Here is a 21787-nt window from a genome sequence, read left to right as displayed (position 1 = left end):
GGATTATGGAGGCCACTGTGCTCTTAGGAAACTTGAGTACTGCAGTAATTCTGTTGTAACCTTGGCCAGATCTGTGCCTTACCACAATTCTGTCTCCTTGGCCAGTTCCTTTGACCTCATGATCCTCATTTGGTCTGACATGCACTGTGAGCTGTGAGGTCTTAGGGTACCGTCACACAGTGGCATTTTGATCGCTACAACGGCACGATCCGTGACGCTCCAGCATCGTAACAATATCGCTCCAGCGTCGTAGACTGCTGTCACACTTTGCAATGTACGACGCTGGAGCGATAATTTCATGACGTATGTGCGATGTAGAAGCCGTTGGTTACTATGCGCACATCGTATACAATATCGTGCACACCTTTGTTACACCATGCGATCATGCCGCCACAGCGGGACACTAGACGACGAAAGAAAGTTTCAAACGATCTGCTACGACGTACGATTCTCAGCGGGGTCCCTGATCGCAGGAGCGTGTCAGACACAGCGAGATCGCTGGAACGTCACGGATATATCACTGGAACGTCACAAATCGTGCCGTCGTAGCGATCAAAATGCCACTGTGTGACGGTACCCTAAGACCTCACAGCTCACAGTGCATGTCAGATCAAATGAGAATCATGAGGTCAAAGGAACTGGCCTTATACAGACAGATGTGTGCCTTTCCAAATCAAGTCCTATCAGTTTAAACACAGCTGGACTCCAATGAAGGAGTAGAAACATCTCAAGGAGGATCACAAGGAAATGGACAGCATGTGACTTATATATGAGTGTCTAAGCAAAGAGTCTGAATACTTATGACCATGTGATATTTCAGTTTTTCTTTTTTATTAAATTTGCAAAAATTACTACACTTCTGTTTTTTTTTCAGTTAAGATAGAGTATAGAGTGTACATAAATGTAAAAAATGAATTTTTTTTTAATTTACCAAATGGCTGCAATGAAACAAAGAGTGAATATTTTAAATGCGTCTGAATACTTTCCGTACCCGCAGTACATTTCTAACTGGAGGTATTTGCTATTATTATTACACTCACTGTATATTGGGACTGGATCTTGATGATGAGAATACCCCTTTAACTAATGTCTAAGGCCACCTTTACTCTGGTAATCTATCAAAATACTAACCAACCTTGGCCAGGAACTGAGAGGTAAAAGGGAGAGCAGCTAACTGCTTTAATGAAATCAATAGACTGGAAAGAGCTGACTGGGATCTTAAGAGTTAACTCTTCTCCTGGAATGTAACTACAGCTCACACTGGGCCAAGCTCTGGTGGTTGAGTTCATTGAAAACAAGCTGTACACTGTGCAACATAAGTAGAATGACATCAGAGAGAAAAAGAAAGTCAACTGTAACCTTTTTCTGATTCTCAAGCTGTTTATTTATACCAACTTAAAAACTAGAGGTTATAAACAGTTTTAAGACACTTCTCTGCTGGCACAGTAGGACCTCAATCTTTCCTATTTCAAGTGAAAATGTTGGAAAATCTGCATGTGATAATACTGACAGCAAATAATTGTTAGAAGGTGATAAGAGAATCACACCTTGTATGAGAACCTAATTCATCATATGGAACAGTCAGCTACAGGGATTTTTGAAATATGCACAATATGTATCCTCACTAAGGTCTAGCTGATACATTCAGATTGAGGGACACATGTTTATGGATTGCCAACCAATGTTGCTTATTTAACCCAAACCAATGTGTTCTTTTAGTATTTAAAAAGAAACCACAGAAAAACCCTTATCTATATTGAGGTTGGTTGACACATGGTGAGGTTTTAATACAAGAGACAAGATAGGACCGTCTTGATTTGGTACACCTTGTAGAGGTAGGGTAACTTTCATGCTTTTTTGATCAAAATAGTGTTAACCAAGTACCCTATGTTATTTACATGTACCATTATTGTTTACTTACTACAGAATATAAGCTTATTTTGTTTTCTACTTGAGTTTTGTCTGTGAAATGGCTGCAGTGTGAATATGCTCATACACATTTCACGTATACAAACTTAAGGTACCGTCACACATAGCGACGCTGCAGCGATACCGACAACGATCCGGATCGCTGCAGCGTCGCTGTTTGGTCGCTGGAGAGCTGTCACACAGACAGCTCTCCAGCGACCAACGATCCCGAGGTCCCCGGTAACCAGGGTAAACATCGGGTAACTAAGCGCAGGGCCGCGCTTAGTAACCCGATGTTTACCCTGGTTACCATCCTAAAAAGTAAAAAAACAAACGCTACATACTTACCTATCGCTGTCTGTCCACGGCGCTCTGCTTCTCTGGTCTGGCTGTGAGCGCCGGGCAGCCAGAAAGCAGAGCGGTGACGTCACCGCTCTGCTTTCCGGCTGACCGACGCTCACAGCCAGAGCAGGAGGAGAGCAGAGCACAGCGCTGGAGGACAGACGGCTGTAGGTAAGTATGTACTGTTTGTTTTTTTACTTTTTAGGATGGTAACCAGGGTAAACATCGGGTTACTAAGCGCGGCCCTGCGCTTAGTTACCCGATGTTTACCCTGGTTACCAGCGAAGACATCGCTGAATCGGTGTCACACACGCCGATTCAGCGATGTTTACGGGGAGTCCAGCGACCAAATAAAGTTCTGGACTTTCTTCCCCGACCAGCGATCTCCCAGCAGGGGCCTGATCGCTGCTGCCTGTCACACTGGACGATATCGCTAGCGAGGACGCTGCAACGTCACGGATCGCTAGCGATATCGTCTAGTGTGACAGTACCTTTATGCTCCAGCTTATTTCTTTGGTTTTGCTGAGGTTTCTTGAACTTTGTACAAACAGGGGTGTGACCCCCCTCCCTTAATGAGCCAGGCATTTCATCTATATAGCTTCCCATGGGCAGGTGTCTGAATAGTCGGGCCGAGTCCTGCTCTGCCCTCATCTACATTGAAGTTGGTTGACACAAGATAAGGTTTTAGCACAAGAGACAAGATCGGATTGTCCCGATTGGGGTATAACTTTTTTTTTATCTATCTAGTGCTAATTAAGTTCCCTATGTTATCTATATGTACTATTACTACTTACTTATTTACACACTACAGGGTGTAAGCTCATTTAGTTTTTTTTCTTTGGTTTTGCTTGTGAATTGTGAACAGTGTGAATGAGCTCTTACACACTGTATGTATACTGACTTATGCTCTGACTCAATTCTTTTTGCTTTTCTATAGTTTCTTGTATATTGTGCAAACAGGGGAGTGGCCCCCATTTTTGGGCTAGGCATTTCATCTATATAGCTGCCCATGGGCTGATGTCTGAATATTTGGGCCCATGTCCTGTCGAGCCCCATCTATATTGAGGTCAGCTCACACAAGGTGACGTTTTAGTATTAGAAACAGGACAGGATTGTCTCGAATGAGTACATCTTGTCGCAATATCATGGCATTTACGCTATTTTGGATCAAATTAGTGTTCACTAAGTATATAAGTATTATTATTTTTTTTTAAATTAATGAAGTTCTTACGATTGTTATTCATTATTTCATTATTATTGCTTTTAACAACTGGATGTTTTTTTTTTTAAACATTAGGAATGACATGGATGTACTGGGAGGTTGTAATACTAATAGGTGAGAAAATGGATGAGGGAGCTATACAGTGGTACAGCATTTCCATTGATTGAATTGGGAGGAGTTGTATCAGGTGGCAAGGAGGATTATCACAATTAATCCTGATAAAGGGGCAACCCAAACCTTTTGTAATGGTTGAAAACAATTTTATCAGTCCCTATGAGTCAGCCATCTCCCCTCACAGAGTAAGTGCTGTCTTGTCATGGTTTCCATACCCACAATCCATTCTTGCTTTGTCAGCTAGCACTCCTGTTTTTGTTACAGTTTATTTTTGACCACACGGGGTCAAGAGCGATGACAACCGGCTTATGGTAGCAGTGGGATAACCAAAAAGTTTGTTTGGATTTAGGTGAGTGGCTGGGTCGCCATTCACAGAGTGTAAGTTTATTTTCTTGTTACCTCATCACTGTTTTTTTCTGTGTGTGTCCAGTTTCAACACATTTTCTATCCCTTTATTTACTTACTACAGAGTATATGCTCATTTTGGGGATTTTTGGTTTATATTTCAACAGAAACATCAAACATTTAAAGGTAATACCTAAAATTAATACAAATGGAAACATTCAGGTTCACTAAGGGTACCGTCACACTATAACATTTCGATCGCTACGACGGTACGATTCGTGACGTTCCAGCGATATCGTTACGATATCGCTGTGTCTGACACGCAGCAGCGATCAGGGATCCTGCTGAGAATCGTACGTCGTAGCAGATCGTATGGAACTTTCTTTCATCGCTGGATCTCCCGCTGTCATCGCTAGATCGGTGTGTGTGACACCGATCTAGCGATGCGATCCAGCGATGCGTTCGCTTGTAACCAGGGTAAACATCGGGTAACTAAGCGCAGGACCGCGCTTAGTTACCCGATGTTTACCCTGGTTACAAGCGTTAAACTAAAAAAAAAACAAACAGCACATACTTACATTCTGGTGTCCGTCAGGTCCCTTGCCGTCTCTGCTTCCCGCACTGTGACTTCCGGCCGTAAAGTGAAAGCAGAGCACAGCGGCTGTGCTTTCACTTTCACTTTATGGCCGGCAGTCACTGAGTGCGGGAAGCAGACTGCAAGGGACCTGACGGACACCAGAATGTAAGTATGTGCTGTTTGTTTTTTTTTAGTTTAACGCTTGTAACCAGGGTAAACATCGGGTAACTAAGCGCAGTCCTGCGCTTAGTTACCCGATGTTTACCCTGGTTACCCAGGGACCTCGGCATCGTTGGTCGCTGGAGAGCTGTCTGTGTGACAGCTCCCCAGCGACCACACTACGATTTACCTACGATCACGGCCAGGTCATATCGCTGGTCGTGATCGTAGGTAAATCGTATAGTGTGACGGTACCCTAAGACTAAGTTCACACAGGGCGTTTTTTTAATGTGTTTTTTATGCTAATTTTCAGCTGCTTTTTACAATACTAGCAAAGCCTATAATTTTTCAGAAATCGCATGCACACACTGTTTTTTGTACGATCAGTATTTTGTGCTTTGCTGCGTTTTTTAGACATAGAGCATGTCACTTCTTTCAGCACTTTTGCTGTGTTTTTTAACCCACTGACTTGAATGGGTGTTGAAAAAAACGGAGCAAAAACGCAGGTATCATGATTTGCTGCTGAAAATCCAAGGACATTAGCATGGACAACGCGAAAAAAAACGCACAAAAAAAAAACGCAGCTAAACCTGCGTTTTTGACGCAGCTTCTTTCCTGCCAAGAAGATCAGGTTTTGCTGCAGAAAAAAAAGCAACTAAAACGCCCTGTGTGAACTTACGCTAAAAGCGATGCATAATAGAGAGAAAATGGTTTGGCTCTGCTGCATCACTGTGCTGTGACATGCAGGAACAAGTGCTGCAGATGTGAGGAGGTAGACTGCACGGAAATATGAGAGTGCACAAAGTAGCGTGTCTCATACATGACAATATCTGTCACCTCCATAGGACAGGGTCACCAGTACTGTGTCACCAGTGGCAGGATATTGCCATAAGCTGTAGAAATAAAATATAACTTCTCCTAAGCAGTAAATTGTATACCTGCTGCCGGGGATGAAAGTCGTTCAGTAGAATGTGAAAAGACGCATGAAAGCTTTGTTCCAAGGAATTTAAGAACCTTGAAGATGCATTTCATTTTTCTTCTGCAGTGATAGGAATAAGTCACCCTTCAGATGTGGTGGAACAAACCGCTGCTAATCTCGAGCAATCACAAGTAAACATACCTCGCTTTCAAGAAGTCCACCACTCTTTTGAAGTCTGCTACGCAGTATTCTCTCTTCATGTCCATAAGCACACTGTCTGAGGCAGACTGCACTGGGATGTGCAGAAACGCATACACCCGGGGATGGTTTAAGATTTTTGCCATTTCCTAAAACAAAGTGAAAAAATAAACGGTATTTGTTAGATGTCACGCGATACATTTTAATTGTGCTGCATGCTGGTAAAAATCAGCTGTTCTCAATGGATCCTGGAGGACTGGGCAGAAGCACCTACAGAGTCCGGTAGAGAGCTCATGTAGGAAAACAGACCGGAAAGAATGGCAGAACGGAACATTACATAATATGACAGAAGAATGGAAGCATGTTTATTTATTTAATGGCACCATGCAGAAAGATGCTCACTTAGGTTTTATAGACATTGTACAAGAGGTTCCCCCACCACTCGGGACTCTCCTCTTTCAGCCAGAACAGAAAGGTTCAACTTGAATTACAAAGATGGCTATTCTCTAGAAAGGTTTTAGTGTAATACCAGTCCCAGATACCTGACTGGGAGTGCTTTCTCCCAGTAAAGCCATCTATTTGTCTGGAGACCAACAGACAAACAATATTGCACCCTGTCTGGCTGAGAGATGGAAGCTGAAGCCGAGAGGAACCTGAACATATGTTATAATCACACACAGCTCTGCAGTGAGATCAGAAGACCCGACATCACACTGGTAACCATTACATATCACACTGGTAATTGCTCTTTATAATAATAATCTTCATTTTTATATAGCGCTAACATATTCCGCAGCGCTTTACAGTTTTGTACACATTATCATCACTGTCCCCGATGGGGCTCACAATCTAAATTCCCTATCAGTATGTCTTTGAAATGTGGGAGGAAACCGGAGAACCTGGAGGAAACCCACACAAACACAGGGAGAACATACAAACTCTTTACAGATGCTGTCCAAGGTGGGATTAGAACCCAGGACTCAAGCGCTGCAAGGCTGCAGTGCTAATCACTGAGCCACTGTGCTTCCTTTATGTAAAACAAGCTCTGGAGGCAGAGTTATCTTCCATGAATCATCCTCCAGCCCTGAACAGGTCATTTATATAAACAGATAAAAGATGATTTATCCACAAGACATCTCATGAGACACACGGGTATCACTCTCCTCAGCAGTCTATAACCTGTATGCCTACATTAACAGCTTACATACAGTTGTGCTCAAAAGTTTACATACCCCGACGGAATATTTACTTTCTTGGCCTTTTTTCAGAGAATATGAATGATAACACCAAATCTGTTTCTCCACTCATGGTTAGTGGTTGGGTGAAGCCATTTATTGACAAACTACTGTGTTTTCTCTTTTTAAATCATAATGACAACCCAAAACATCCAAATGACCCTGATCAAAAGTTCACATACCCCATTTGTTAATACCATGTTTTGCCCCCTCTAACATGAATGACAGCTTGAAGTCTTTTGTGGTAGTTGTGGATGAGGTTCTTTATTTTCTCAGATGGTAAAGCTGCCCACTCTTCTTGGCAAAAAGCCTCCAGTTCGGATAAATTCCTGTTCCTGTAAATGACAACCCAAAAATTCCTAATGTTTTGGTTTGTCACCGTGATTTAAAAAGAGAAAACACAGTAGTTTCACACACATTATATATATATATATATATATATATACACACACACACATACACACTATACAGACGAAAAGTTTGGACACACCTCATTTAATGATTTTTCTGTATTTTCATGACTATGAAAATTGTACATTCTCACTGAAGGCATCAAAAAAATGAATTAACATGTGGAATTATGTACTGAACAAAAAAGTGTGAAAAAACTGAAATTATGTCTTATATTCTAGGTTCTTCAAAGTAGCCACCTTTTGCTTTGATGACTGCTTTGCACACTCTTGATGAGCTTCAAGAGGTAGTCACCGGGAATGGTCTTCCAACAATCTTGAAGGAGTTCTCAGAGATGCTTAGCATTTGTTGGCCCTTTTGCCTTCACTCTGCAGTCCAGCTCACCCCAAACCATCTCGATTGGGTTCAGGTCTGATGACTGGAGGCCAGGTCATCTGGCATAGCACCCCATCACTCTCCTTCTTGGTCAAATAGCCCTTACACAGCCTGGAGGTGTGTTTGGGGCCATTGTCCGGTTGAAAAATAAATGATGGTCCAACTAAACAAAAACCGTATGGAATAGCATGCCGCTGCAAGATGCTGTGGTAGCCATGCTGGTTCAGTATGCCTTCAATTTTGAATAAATTCCCAACAATGTCACCAATAAAGCACCCCCACATCATCACACCCCCTCCTCCATGCTTCACGGTGGGAACCAGGCATGTAGAGTCCATCCGTTCACCTTTCACACAAAGACAAGGTGGTTGGAACCAAAGATCTCAAATTTGGACTCATCAGACCAAAGCACAGATTTCCACTGGTCTAATGTCCATTCCTTGTGTTCTTTAGCCCAAACAAGTCTCCTCTGCTTGTTGCCTGTCCTTAGCAGTGGTTTCCTAGCAGCTATTCTACCATGAAGGCCTGCTGCACAAAGTCTCCTCTTAACAGTTGTAGAGATGTGTCTGCTGCTAGAACTCTGTGTGGCATTGACCTGATTTCTAATCTGAGCTGCTGTTAACCTGCGATTTCTGAGGCTGGTGACTCGGATAAACTTGTCCTCAGAAGCAGAGGTGACTCTTGGTCTTCCTTTCCTGGGGCGGTCCTCATGTGAGCCAGTTTATTTGTAGCGCTTGATGGTTTTTGCCACTGCACTTGCGGACACTTTCAAAGTTTTCCCAATTTTTCGGACTGACTGACCTTCATTTCTTAAAGTAATGATGGCCACTCGTTTTTCATTACTTAGCTGCTTTTTTCTTGCCACAATACAAATTCTTACAGTCTATTCAGTAGAACTATCAGCTGTGTATCCACCAAACTTCTGTAGAACACAACTGATGGTCCCAACCCCATTTATAAGGCAAGAAATCCCACTTATTAAACCTGAAAGGGCACACCTGTGAAGTGAAAACCATTCCCGGTGACTATCTCTTGAAGCTCATCAAGAGATTGCCAAGAGTGTGCAAAGCAGTCATCAAAGCAAAAGTTGGCTACTTTGATGAACCTAGCATATAAGACATATTTTCAGTTGTTTCACACTTTTTTGTTAAGTATATAATTCCACATGTGTTAATTCATAGTTTTGAAGCCTTCAGGGCGAATGTACAATTTTCATAGCCATGAAAATACAGAAAAATCGTTAAATGAGGTGTGTCTCCAAACTTTTGGTCTGTACTGTACATTATATATATATATATACTAGATTGTGGCCCGATTCTAACGCATCAGGTATTCTAGAATATGCATGTCCCAGTAGTATATGGACAATGATGATTCCAGAATTCGCGGCAGACTGTGCCCGTCGCTGATTGGTCGAGGCAACCTTTATGACATCATCGTCGCCATGGCAACCATTATGACATCTACGTCGATACTGTGCCCGTCGCTGAATCAGAAACGTGGGATTTCTACGTCCTTTATGACATCATCGTCGCTGTGCCCGTTGCTGATTGGCGGCCTCGACCAATCAGAGACGCGGGATTTCTACGTCGATACTGTGCCCGTCGCTGATTGGTCGAGGCAACCTTTATGACATCATCGTCGCCATGGCAACCATTATGACATCTACGTCGATACTGTGCCCGTCGCTGAATCAGAAATGTGGGATTTCTACGTCCTTTATGACATCATCGTCGCTGTGCCCGTCGCTGATTGGTCGAGGCAACCTTTATGACATCGTCGCCATGGCAACCATTATGACATCTACGTCGATACTGTGCCCGTCGCTGAATCAGAAACGTGGGATTTCTACGTCCTTTATGACATCATCGTCGCTGTGCCCGTTGCTGATTGGCGGCCTCGACCAATCAGAGACGCGGGATTTCTACGTTGATACTGTGCCCGTCGCTGATTGGTCGAGGCAACCTTTATGACATCATCGTCGCCATGGCAACCATTATGACATCTACGTCGATACTGTGCCCGTCGCTGAATCAGAAACGTGGGATTTCTACGTCCTTTATGACATCATCGTCGCTGTGCCCGTTGCTGATTGGCGGCCTCGACCAATCAGAGACGCGGGATTTCTACGTCGATACTGTGCCCGTCGCTGATTGGTCGAGGCAACCTTTATGACATCATCGTCGCCATGGCAACCATTATGACATCTACGTCGATACTGTGCCCGTCGCTGAATCAGAAATGTGGGATTTCTACGTCCTTTATGACATCATCGTCGCTGTGCCCGTCGCTGATTGGTCGAGGCAACCTTTATGACATCGTCGCCATGGCAACCATTATGACATCTACGTCGATACTGTGCCCGTCGCTGAATCAGAAACGTGGGATTTCTACGTCCTTTATGACATCATCGTCGCTGTGCCCGTTGCTGATTGGCGGCCTCGACCAATCAGAGACGCGGGATTTCTACGTTGATACTGTGCCCGTCGCTGATTGGTCGAGTCAACCTTTATGACATCATCGTCGCCATGGCAACCATTATGACATCTACGTCGATACTGTGCCCGTCGCTGAATCAGAAATGTGGGATTTCTACGTCCTTTATGACATCATCGTCGCTGTGCCCGTTGCTGATTGGCGGCCTCGACCAATCAGAGACGCGGGATTTCCAGGACAGACAGACAGACGGAAAAACCCTTAGACAATTATATATATATATATATAGATATACACACACGCACATATACACATATATATACACACACAATTAGAATGTCTGATAGATTACTATGTAATACTGTTTGAGTTTTCGTTCTCCACAATGTCAGCTTGACAAATCTTTTAGCGTCCCAAGTGCATCTGTAGCCTGGTGCCTCTTATGTAATGCACAAACTGTAAAAGTGGCATCTCTATACTGAAACATTGCTCTTAGGGAATTTATATGCAATATGCCCATAGACGTGACCTAGTAACATCACGTCAACATGGGGTGAGTCCTCTGAAAGCCTGAATTATGGATATTCGGACAGGAAGCTGAAATGCTTTGTCTGTGGGTTGGTCCAGTTCTGGGTCATCATGGAATTTGCAGGATTACATCAGTATATGATCAGAGTAATACCGGTAACTACTTTTTAGTTTCAGGACTGAACATTGCTGGGAAAGTCCCGGAATAATAAACTCCAATAAAGTTCAAGTACAAAGTTGGGGTGAGTGCAGTATTTCCTGAGGGCATTATGGACAGCTTCTAAATGAAAAGTCTCATATTATAGGAAATGTGACAGTCTGCAATGTGCCATCAGCCTGAACTTCCTCCTGTGTCCTCTGCTAACCTGCTTAACACATTACATCCCTGTTTCCAAGAGCAAAGTCAAGTGTCTAAACTGGAGAAAGACTTTTCTTAGGTGTATAGGAGTCTGCCATTGTGCAGCCTGAAATCCCATAGTCAAAAGTGAACAATCCTACCTAATGTTAAAGAGGAATTATAGCAAGGTGTAAAAATAAACTGACTATGGGGCAAACATGTCATTGGTGCAGCAGCACTGGAGCACAAGGGGTAAGGGGATCCACTAACACCACCAAAGAGGCAATCGCCTCTGTCATACACACAACCATTGGACTAGAAGGGGCCCAAGTACCGTTCTTACACAAGGACCCCTTTCTGTCTCTGGGGGGTTGTTGGGAGCTCTGTGATGGGAACACAGATGCCAGAAGGAGTGTGATTTGCAAGAACCTTCAGTGAGGATTTTTAGGATTGGAGGTGGGCTGAAAAGCTGCAGCACTGCAGGAGGGACTGTATATCATGCCAGGGGAACCATGACTGCATCTACTAAACCTAGTGTCAGTGACTATGTGCCTCTCCTGACTAATCCATTTACATATGCTAAGCATCTAAGTATAATTTACAACAATATATGCACTTGTATTAGAAAGAGGCCGGCCACTTTCTCTGGTTAGTGCAGTGTTCCTCACAAACTGACTAGCACTTCTGTATATACGTACACATGTATATATACACAATTGTGTGTGTGTGCGTGCATGTATATATTATGTATACACACACACATATATATTGCATATATTATATACATACACACATATATATATATATATATATATATATATATATATATATATATATATATATATATATATATATATATACCGTATATAATACACACACAATGTGAGTACGCATACACTGTGTGCAGAATTATTAGGCAAGTAGTATTTTGATCACATGATACTTTTTATACATGTTGTCCTACTCCAAGCTGTTCAGGCTTGAGAGCCAAATACCAATTAACCCCTTAACCCCCAAGGGTGGTTTGCACGTAAAATGACGGGGCCAATTTTTACAATTCTGACCACTGTCCCTTTATGAGGTTATAACTCTGGAACGCTTCAACGGATCCCAGTGATTCTGACACTGTTTTCTCGTGACATATTGTACTTCATGATAGTGGTAAAATTTCTTTGATATTACCTGCGTTTATTTGTGTAAAAAATGGAAATTTGGCGAAAATTTGGAAAATTTCACAATTTTCCAACTTTGAATTTTTATGCAATTAAATCACAGAGATATGTCACACAAAATACTTAATAAGTAAGTAACATTTCCCACATGTCTACTTTACATCAGCACAATTTTGGAACCAATTTTTTTTTTTTGTTAGGGAGTTATAAGGGTTAAAAGTTGACCAGCAATTTCTCATTTTTACAACACCATTTTTTTTTAGGGACCACATCTCATTTGAAGTCATTTTGAGGGGTCTATATGATAGAAAATACCCAAGTGTGACACCATTCTAAAAACTGCACCCATCAAGGTGCTCAAAACCACATTCAAGAAGTTTATTAACCCTTCAGGTGTTTCACAGGAATTTTTGGAATGTTTAAATAAAAATGAACATTTAACTTTTTTTCACAAAAAATTTACTTCAGCTCCAATTTGTTTTATTTTACCAAGGGTAACAGAAGAAAATGGACCCCAATAGGTGTTGTACAATTTGCCCTGAGTACGCCGATACCCCATATGTGGGGGTAAACCACTGTTTGGGCGCATGACAGAGCTCGGAAGCGAAGGAGCGCCATTTGACTTTTCAATGCAAAATTGACTGGAATTGAGATGGGACGCCATGTTGCGTTTGGAGAGCCACTGATGTGCCTAAACATTGAAACCCCCCACTAGTGACACCATTTTGGAAAGTAGACCCCCTAAGGAACTTATCTAGATGTGTAGTGAGCACTTTGACCCACCAAGGGCTTCACAGAAGTTTATAATGCAGAGCCGTAAAAATAAAACAAAAATTTTTTCCCACAAAAATTATTTTTTAGCCCCCAGTTTTGTATTTTCCCAAGGGTAACAGGAGATATTGGACCCCAAAAGTTTTGTCCAATTTGTCCTGAGTATGCTGATGCCCCATATGTTGGGATAAACCCCTGTTTGGGCACACGGGAGAGCTCGGAAGGGAAGGAGCACTGTTTTACTTTTTCAACGCATAATTGGCTGGAATTGAGATTGGACGTCATGTCGCGTTTGGAGAGCCCCTGATGTGCCTAAACAGTGGAAACCCCGCAATTATAACTGAAACGCTAATCCAAACACACCCCTAACCCTAATCCCAATGGTAACCCTTACCACACCTCTAACCCAGACACACCCCTAACCCTAATCCCAACCGTAAATGTAATCCAAACCCTCACTTTAGCCCCAACCCTAACCCTAACTTTAGCCCCAACCCTAACAGTAGCCTTAGCCCTAACGCTAACCCTAATGGGAAAATGGAAATAAATAATTTTTTTTAATTTTTTAATTTTTCCCTAACTAAGGGGGTTATGAAGGGGGGGGGGTTGATTTACTTTTATGGCGGGTTTTTTAGTCGATATTTATGATTGGCAGCCGTCACACTGAAAGACGCTTTTTATTGCAAAAAATATTTTTTGCGTTACCACATTTTGAGAGCTAATTTTTCCATATTTGAGTCCACAGAGTCATGTGAGGTCTTGATTTTTGCGGGACGAGTTGACGTTTTTATTGGTAACATTTTTGGGCATGTGACATTTTTTTGATCGCTTTTTATTCCGATTTTTGTGAGGCAGAATGACCAAAAACCAGCTATTCATGAATTTATTTTGGGGGAGGCGTTTATACCGTTCCACGTTTGGTAAAATTGATAAAGCAGTTTTATTCTTTGGGTCAGTACGATTACAGCGATACCTAATTTATATCATTTTTTTATGTTTTGGCGCTTTTATACGATAAAAACGATTTTATAGAAAAAATAATCATTATTGCATCGCTTTATTCTGAGGACTGTAACTTTTTAATTTTTTTGCTGATGATGCTGTATGGCAGCTCGTTTTTTGCGGGACTAGATAATGTTTTCAGCGGTACCATGGTTATTTATATCTGTCTTTTTGATCGTGTGTTATTCCACTTTTTGTTCGGCAGTATGATAATAAAGCGTTGTTTTTTGCCTCCTTTTTTTTTTCCTTACGTGTTTACTGAAGGGGTTAACTAGTGGGACAGTTTTATAGGCTGGGTCGTTACGGACGCGGCGATACTAAATATGTGTACTTTTATTGTTTGTTTTTTTAATTTAGATAAAGAAATGTATTTATGGGAATAATATTTTTTTTTCTTTATTTAGGATTTTTTTTTTTTTTTTAACACATGTGGATATTTTTTTTAAAACTTTTTTACTTTGTCCCAGGGGGGGACATCACAGATCGCTGATCTGAGAGTTTGCACAGCACTCTGTCAGATCAGCGATCTGACTTAGAGCACTGCAGGCTTACCAAGCGCCTGCTCTGAGCAGGCACTTGGTAAGCCACCTCTCTCCCTGCAGGACCCGGATGCCGCGGCCATTTTGGATCCGGGCCTGCTGCAGGGAGGAGAGGTAAGAGACCCTCGCAGCAACGCGATCACATCGCGCTGCTGCGGGGCTCTCAGGGAAGTACGCAGGGAGCCCCCTCCTTGCGCGATGCTTCCCTATACCGCCGGCATACCGCGATCATGTTTGATCACGGTGTGTCGGGGGTTAATGTGCCGGGGCGGTCCGTTACTGCTCCTGGCACATAGTGCCAGATGTAAGCTGCGATAGGCAGCTGACACCCGGCCGCGATCGTCCGCGCCCTCCCCGAGAGCGTGGCCGATCTCGCTGGATGTACTATTCGTCCTTGGGAAGTAAGGCCCACCCCACATGGACGGAATAGTACGTCCAATGGCAGAAAGGGGTTAAGTAAATCAGGTGATGTGCATCTCTGTAATGAGGAGGGGTGTTGTCTAATGACATCAAAACCCTATATAAGGTGTGCTTAATTATTAGGCAACTTCCTTTCCTTTGGCAAAATGTGTCAGAATAGAGATTTTTACGGGCTCTGAAAAGTCCAAAATTGTGAGATGTCTTGCAGAGGGATGCAGCAGTCTTCAAGTTGCCAAACTTTTGAAGCGTTATCACCGAATAATCAAGCGCTTCATGGCAAATAGCCAACAGGGTCGCAAGAAGCGTGTTGGGCAAAAAAGGCGCAAAATAACTGCCTTTGAATTGAGGAAAATCAAGCGTGAAGCTGCCAAGATGCCATTTGCCACCAGTTTTGCAATATTTCAGAGCTGCAACGTTACTGGAGTAACAAAAAGCACAAGGTGTGCGATACTCAGGGACATGGCCAAGGTAAGGAAGGCTGAAAAACGACCACCTTTGAACAAGAAACATAAGATAAAACGTCAAGACTGGGCCAAGAAATATCTTAAGACTGACTTTTCAAAGGTTTTATGGACTGATGAAATGAGAGTGACTCTTGATGGGCCAGATGGATGGGCCAGAGGCTAGATCAGTAAAGGGCAGAGAGCTCCACTCCGACTCAGACGCCAGCAAGGTGGAGGTGGGGTACTGGTATGGGCTGGTATCATCAAAGATGAACTTGTGGGACCTTTTCAGGTTGAGGATGGAGTGAAGCTCAACTCCCAGACCTACTGCCAGTTTCTGGAAGGCAACTTCTTCAAGCAGTGGTACAGGAAGAAGGCGATATCGTTCAAGAAAAACATGATTTTCATGCAAGACAATGCTCCATCACATGCCTCCAACTACTCCACAGCGTGGCTGGCCAGTAAAGGTCTCAAAGAAGAAAAAATAATGACATGGCCCCCTTGTTCACCTGATCTGAACCCCATAGAAAACCTGTGGTCCCTCATAAAATGTGAGAACTACAGGGAAGGAAAACAGTACACCTCTCGGAACAGTGTCTGGGAGGCTGTGGTGGCTGCTGCACGCAATGTTGATCGTAAACAGATCAAGCAACTGACAGAATCTATGGATGGAAGGCTGTTGAGTGTCATCATAAAGAAAGGTGGCTATATTGGTCACTAATTTTTTGGGGTTTTGTTTTTGCATGTCAGAATTGTTTATTTCTAAATTTTGTGCAGTGATATTGGTTTAGCTGGTGAAAATAAACAAGTGAGATGGGAATATATTTGGTTATTATTAAGTTGCCTAATAATTCTGTACAGTAATAGTTACCTGCAGAAACAGATATCCTCCTAAGATAGCAAAATCTAAAAAATAACTCACTCCAACTTCCAAAAATATTAAGCTTTCATATTTATGAGTCTTTTGGGTTGATTGAGAACATAGTTGTTGATCAATAATAAAAATAATCTTCTAAAATACAACTTGTCTAATAATTCTGAACACAGTGTATATTATATACACATACTGTACATACAGGCACATACATTGCATAATCCAAAGTTAATAACTGTACCAAGGTAGGGCTGCAGCGTGTGGCATGGGGGAGTGTAAGCCTACTGACCCACCACTTGTAGCCCCTGTGTATATGCAGCAAGCACACCATGGAACCTTACGTTCAAGAACTGCTACAAAATGACTGCATGTGAAGCTAGCCATGCATGTAATCTCCTTGTTTACTGATTAGCATACCGACCATCAGTGCAGAAGAACTCTGTAAAAATGAATGCTAGCCTGATACTATTGAACAAACAACAAAAAATATACATAAATTTCTTTTAGGTGTGATCACCTGAGGACATGGCACACTACGGGAAATTTCCTGCTTTTAGGATTATAAGGCCATGTTCACACAGTGCGTTTTTTACCGCGGAACCGCGGCGGTTTTGCCGCTGCGGTTCCGCAGCTGTTTTCCATGCAGGGTACAGTACACTGTACCCTATGGAAAACAGGACACACTGTGCACATGGTCCGGAAATTGTAAAAAAAAAGACGCGCTGAATAGCTCCCGGAAAAAAGAAGGAGCATGTCAATTCTTTTTCCGGAGCCGCAGCGGTTCTGCACCCATAGACCTCCATTGTGAGGTCCAAACCGCAGTAAAACCCGCAGATCAAAAATATATCTGCGGGTTTTACTGCGGTTTGATGTGCAGAACCGCTGCAGCAGGAAGTGCGGGGAGCGGGCGGAAGTGCGTGGGCGGAGTGTGGCTGCCCCCCCCGTGTTCCGATCCCGCCCCCCCGTGCTCCAATGCCCCCCCCCATTGCTCCGATGCCCCCCCCCAGTGCTCTGATGCCCCCCCCGTGCCCTAATCTCCCCCCCTTATACTCACCCGGCGTCCCGGTGTCCGTCCGGCCGTCTTCTCCCTGGGCGCCGCCATCTTGCAAAATGGCGGGCGCATGCGCAGTGCGCCCGCCGAATCTGCCGGCCGGCAGATTCGTTCCAAAGTGCATTTTGATCACTGAGATATAACCTATCTCAGTGATCAAAATAAAAAAAATAGTAAATGACACCCCCCCCCTTTGTCACCCCCATAGGTAGGGACAATAAAAAAAATAAAGAATTTTTTTTTTTTTTTTTTCACTAAGGTTAGAATAGGGGTAGGGGTAGGGTTAGGGGTAGGGTTAGGGGTAGGGTTAGGGGTAGGGTTAGGGGTAGGGGTAGGGTTAGGGGTAGGGTTAGGGGTAGGGTTAGGGGTAGGGTTAGGGGTAGGGTTAGGGGTAGGGTTAGGGGTAGGGTTAGGGTATTTTCAGCCATTTTAACCCTAAAAAAATTCCTAGAAAACACACAGACTCTGGCTAGAAAACTGCATCAAAAAAACGCATCAAAAAACGCATCAAAAACTGACCAAAAAAGGACCAAAAAAAGGACCTGCGTTTTCTGCCAAGAGCTGCAGTTTTTTAAAAAACAGTCAGGAAAAAAAAAGGATGGAAATCCTGAACGTGTGAACATACCCTCAAGGCTATGTGTTTACACATAGCGTCTTTGCTGCAATTTTTTTCAAAATATACACTTCACTTGTGGCGTTAAAACGCTGCATTCAGAGAGCCCATTTTCTTTCTTTTTTTTAACGTTTTTGCTGTATTTTTCATGGCATTTTTGCAGCATTTTTTGAGTGAGGATTTCATGCATTCATTGTCTATAGTTCATGTTTAATAAAGTTACTACTATTCACCAAGAACGCTTCAAAAGTGCAGTAAAAACGCTGTTGCTTTGTTTGCAGCACTTTTTCATTGCTTTTTATAAATGAAAAAAGCTGAAAAAAAAAATTGACAGGCTGCAGATTTAATAAAAATGCTTTCAGTCAGGAAAAAAACAAACTAGTCCGTACATGAGATTTCAGAAATCTCAGCTTTTGCTGGTCCTGTACAAAGGCAGCTTTCAATTTGCATTAAAAAAAAAAAATGCAAAAAAACGCTGCATGTGAACAAAGCCTTACACTTCACTAAGAAAACATTTCTATAGCTTGTTCCTAATAAACAGGCATATTATCTCATAAAAAAATATTCTAAATTGATGATTTAAAAATGTCAAAAAATCAGTATCAAGCTGTACTTTGTATTAGAAGATTATGCAAAGTCAACCCTTAACCTATGAGACCGCTTGTATGTGGGGAATGAAAATCAAATCAGGGATATTGCAGCAAAGCCTCCCAGGGAAAAGTATTGTCTTAATCTTTTAGGAGACAATGGCATCTCTATTTTGAAATGCCTCTGAGCAGATATGGGTTAAAAGCATTTTATTCAAACACTGCTTCCCCTAAACCACTGCAGGCTGCTGAAAAATCAACAGAGAGCCAGCCAATATCGGCCTCACCTCTTGGCCATGAACCCTGTCTCCAGTTATGAACCACGTCTCCAGTTGATAATCTTGGCTTTAGGCAATGCTATAGTATGCATCAATGCTCCTGTATCCTCTTCAGCTTTTAAAATTGAATGATGGTGTGTGCATTAGAAAATGTTGTTTGAAGCAAATGCAGACAGGCAGGTAACCAATATGGAAGACAACGGCTCTATTAAGCAGTCTAAAGCCAGCGATAAGTACCAAAACTAGACAATATCAGAAACAAGGGCAACGGACAGCACATACATCTATAAGAACTTGCGTGCATCTCTCCCACAAAATCCCAAGGTAAGAATTACGGTATGTAGGACAGGACCTACGACTACTGCGGGGCGGCTTCTTGACAGAAGTACAGACTTTAAATAGCTTGAAGCCACAACGAACCTTTGCTTCCATAAGAAAGCATCATTTCTGTACTAGATTGCACACCACTGAGAAGAGATGGAGTAGCCAGGACTGTTTGGGAAAGAGTCAAACTGGATTGTATGGTCATATAACAGGACAGGATTAGGATTCTTCCAGAAACTGTGGCACACTTGACCACTGGCTTTGGGTGATATTATAGTCCATCCCCATTTATTTCAATAGAGCTGGGTCGCAATACCAGACATAACCGAAAAACAAGGGTGGCGATGTGTATTGAAGAATGCAGCCATGTTTTTATTATCTTGTCTAAACAGTGTAAGAAGATCTATGATATACATTCAATGATAAAAAAAATATACCTAGTTTCCATAAAAAAAGCAAGTAAAGGGGTTATCTGGGGATTTAGTGTGGTATGAACAAGAGTGGTACTGTTGCTGGAAGCATTGGTGAAACGCGCGTCGGGTGTTTGGTGGGGGAGCTCATATTTATTGTGGTATTTAACCTTTACTATTAAATTGTGTGTAGGGAACACTTATTTGTATTTACAGGGTTCTGTCTTTGCACATATCCTCTTAATAAAAAAAATATTATTAGCTATGGATCAGTATACTTCCCAGGACATCTATTATGGAAACTGACGCTTAAGTATATACATATGTATTGCTTTTTAACATTAACATTTATAGACATATACAGTGGGGCAAAAAAGTATTTAGTCAGTCAGCAATAGTGCAAGTTCCACCACTTAAAAAGATGAGAGGCGTCTGTAATTTACATCATAGGTAGACCTCAACTATGGGAGACAAACTGAGAAAAAAAAATCCAGAAAATCACATTGTCTGTTTTTTTAACATTTTATTTGCATATTATGGTGGAAAATAAGTATTTGGTCAGAAACAAAATTTCATCTCAATACTTTGTAATATATCCTTTGTTGGCAATGACAGAGGTCAAACGTTTTCTGTAAGTCTTCACAAGGTTGCCACACACTTTTGTTGGTATGTTGGCCCATTCCTCCATGCAGATCTCCTCTAGAGCAGTGATGTTTTTGGCTTTTCGCTTGGCAACACGGACTTTCAACTCCCTCCAAAGGTTTTCTATAGGGTTGAGATCTGGAGACTGGCTAGGCCACTCCAGGACCTTGAAATGCTTCTTACGAAGCCACTCCTTCGTTGCCCTGGCGGTGTGCTTTGGATCATTGTCATGTTGAAAGACCCAGCCACGTTTCATCTTCAATGCCCTTGCTGATGGAAAGAGGTTTGCACTCAAAATCTCACGATACATGGCCCCATTCATTCTTTCATGTACCCGGATCAGTCGTCCTGGCCCCTTTGCAGAGAAACAACCCCAAAGCATGATGTTTCCACCACCATGCTTTACAGTAGGTATGGTGTTTGATGGATGCAACTCAGTATTCTTTTTCCTCCAAACACGACAAGTTGTGTTTCTACCAAACAGTTCCAGTTTGGTTTCATCAGACCATAGGACATTCTTCCAAAACTCCTCTGGATCATCCAAATTCTCTCTAGCAAACTTCAGAAGGGCCCGGACATGTACTGGCTTAAGCAGTGGGACACGTCTGGCACTTCAGGATCTGAGTCCATGGTGGCGTAGTGTGTTACTTAGGGTAGGCCTTGTTACATTGGTCCCAGCTCTCTGCAGTTCATTCACTAGGTCCCCCCGCGTGGTTCTGGGATTTTTGCTCACCGTTCTTGTGATCATTCTGACCCCACGGGGTGGGATTTTGCGTGGAGCCCCAGATCGAGGGAGATTATCAGTGGTCTTGTATGTCTTCCATTTTCTAATTATTGCTCCCACTGTTGATTTCTTCACTCCAAGCTGGTTGACTATTGCAGATTCAGTCTTCCCAGCCTGGTGCAGGGCTACAATTTTGTTTCTGGTGTCCTTTGACAGCTCTTTGGTCTTCACCATAGTGGAGTTTGGAGTCAGACTGTTTGAGGGTGTGCACAGGTGTCTTTTTATACTGATAACAAGTTTAAACAGGTGCCATTACTACAGGTAATGAGTGGAGGAAAGAGGAGACTCTTAAAGAAGAAGTTACAGGTCTGTGAGAGCCAGAAATCTTGATTGTTTGTTTCTGACCAAATACTTATTTTCCACCATAATATGCAAAAAAAATGTTAAAAAAACAGACAATGTGATTTTCTGGATTTTTTTTTCTCAGTTTGTCTCCCATAGTTGAGCTCTACCTATGATGTAAATTACAGACGCCTCTCATCTTTTTAAGTGGTGGAACTTGCACTATTGCTGACTGACTAAATACTTTTTTGCCCCACTGTATATGTACACTTTTTCATACATACTTGGTTATATGAATTCCCAAACACTGATTCTGGACCGTATGTTAATTTTTGTAAGGGTTTCCCCACACTAGCTCACCCATCAACTTTAAGAATTTTTTGTCTGTGTTTTGGTATTGTCTGTTCACCTTGTTCTTCAATATGTTTTTTGAAACATTTTTGATATTTGTTTATATTGATTTGAGCATTCTTGCCCCAGCATATGTTT

General features: G+C 42.4%; 1 protein-coding gene across 1 annotated transcript in view; it reads right to left on the bottom strand.

Annotated features, from left to right (window-relative positions):
- The window catches only part of CDKAL1 (CDK5 regulatory subunit associated protein 1 like 1), a 1139765-nt gene that overhangs the window by 409153 nt on the left and 708825 nt on the right, over positions 1-21787 (bottom strand). Inside the window, exon 11 of the mRNA XM_069730862.1 lies at positions 5788-5933. Within this exon, the coding sequence (XP_069586963.1) occupies positions 5788-5933 (146 nt within the window). The remainder of the gene's footprint in view (positions 1-5787; positions 5934-21787) is intronic.

The sequence above is a fragment of the Ranitomeya imitator genome, chromosome 6 (assembly GCF_032444005.1).
Source record: "Ranitomeya imitator isolate aRanImi1 chromosome 6, aRanImi1.pri, whole genome shotgun sequence".
Lineage (NCBI taxonomy): Eukaryota > Metazoa > Chordata > Amphibia > Anura > Dendrobatidae > Ranitomeya > Ranitomeya imitator.
Note: the sequence above shows the minus strand (reverse complement) of the source record. Positions and strands in the feature narration are given on the sequence as shown.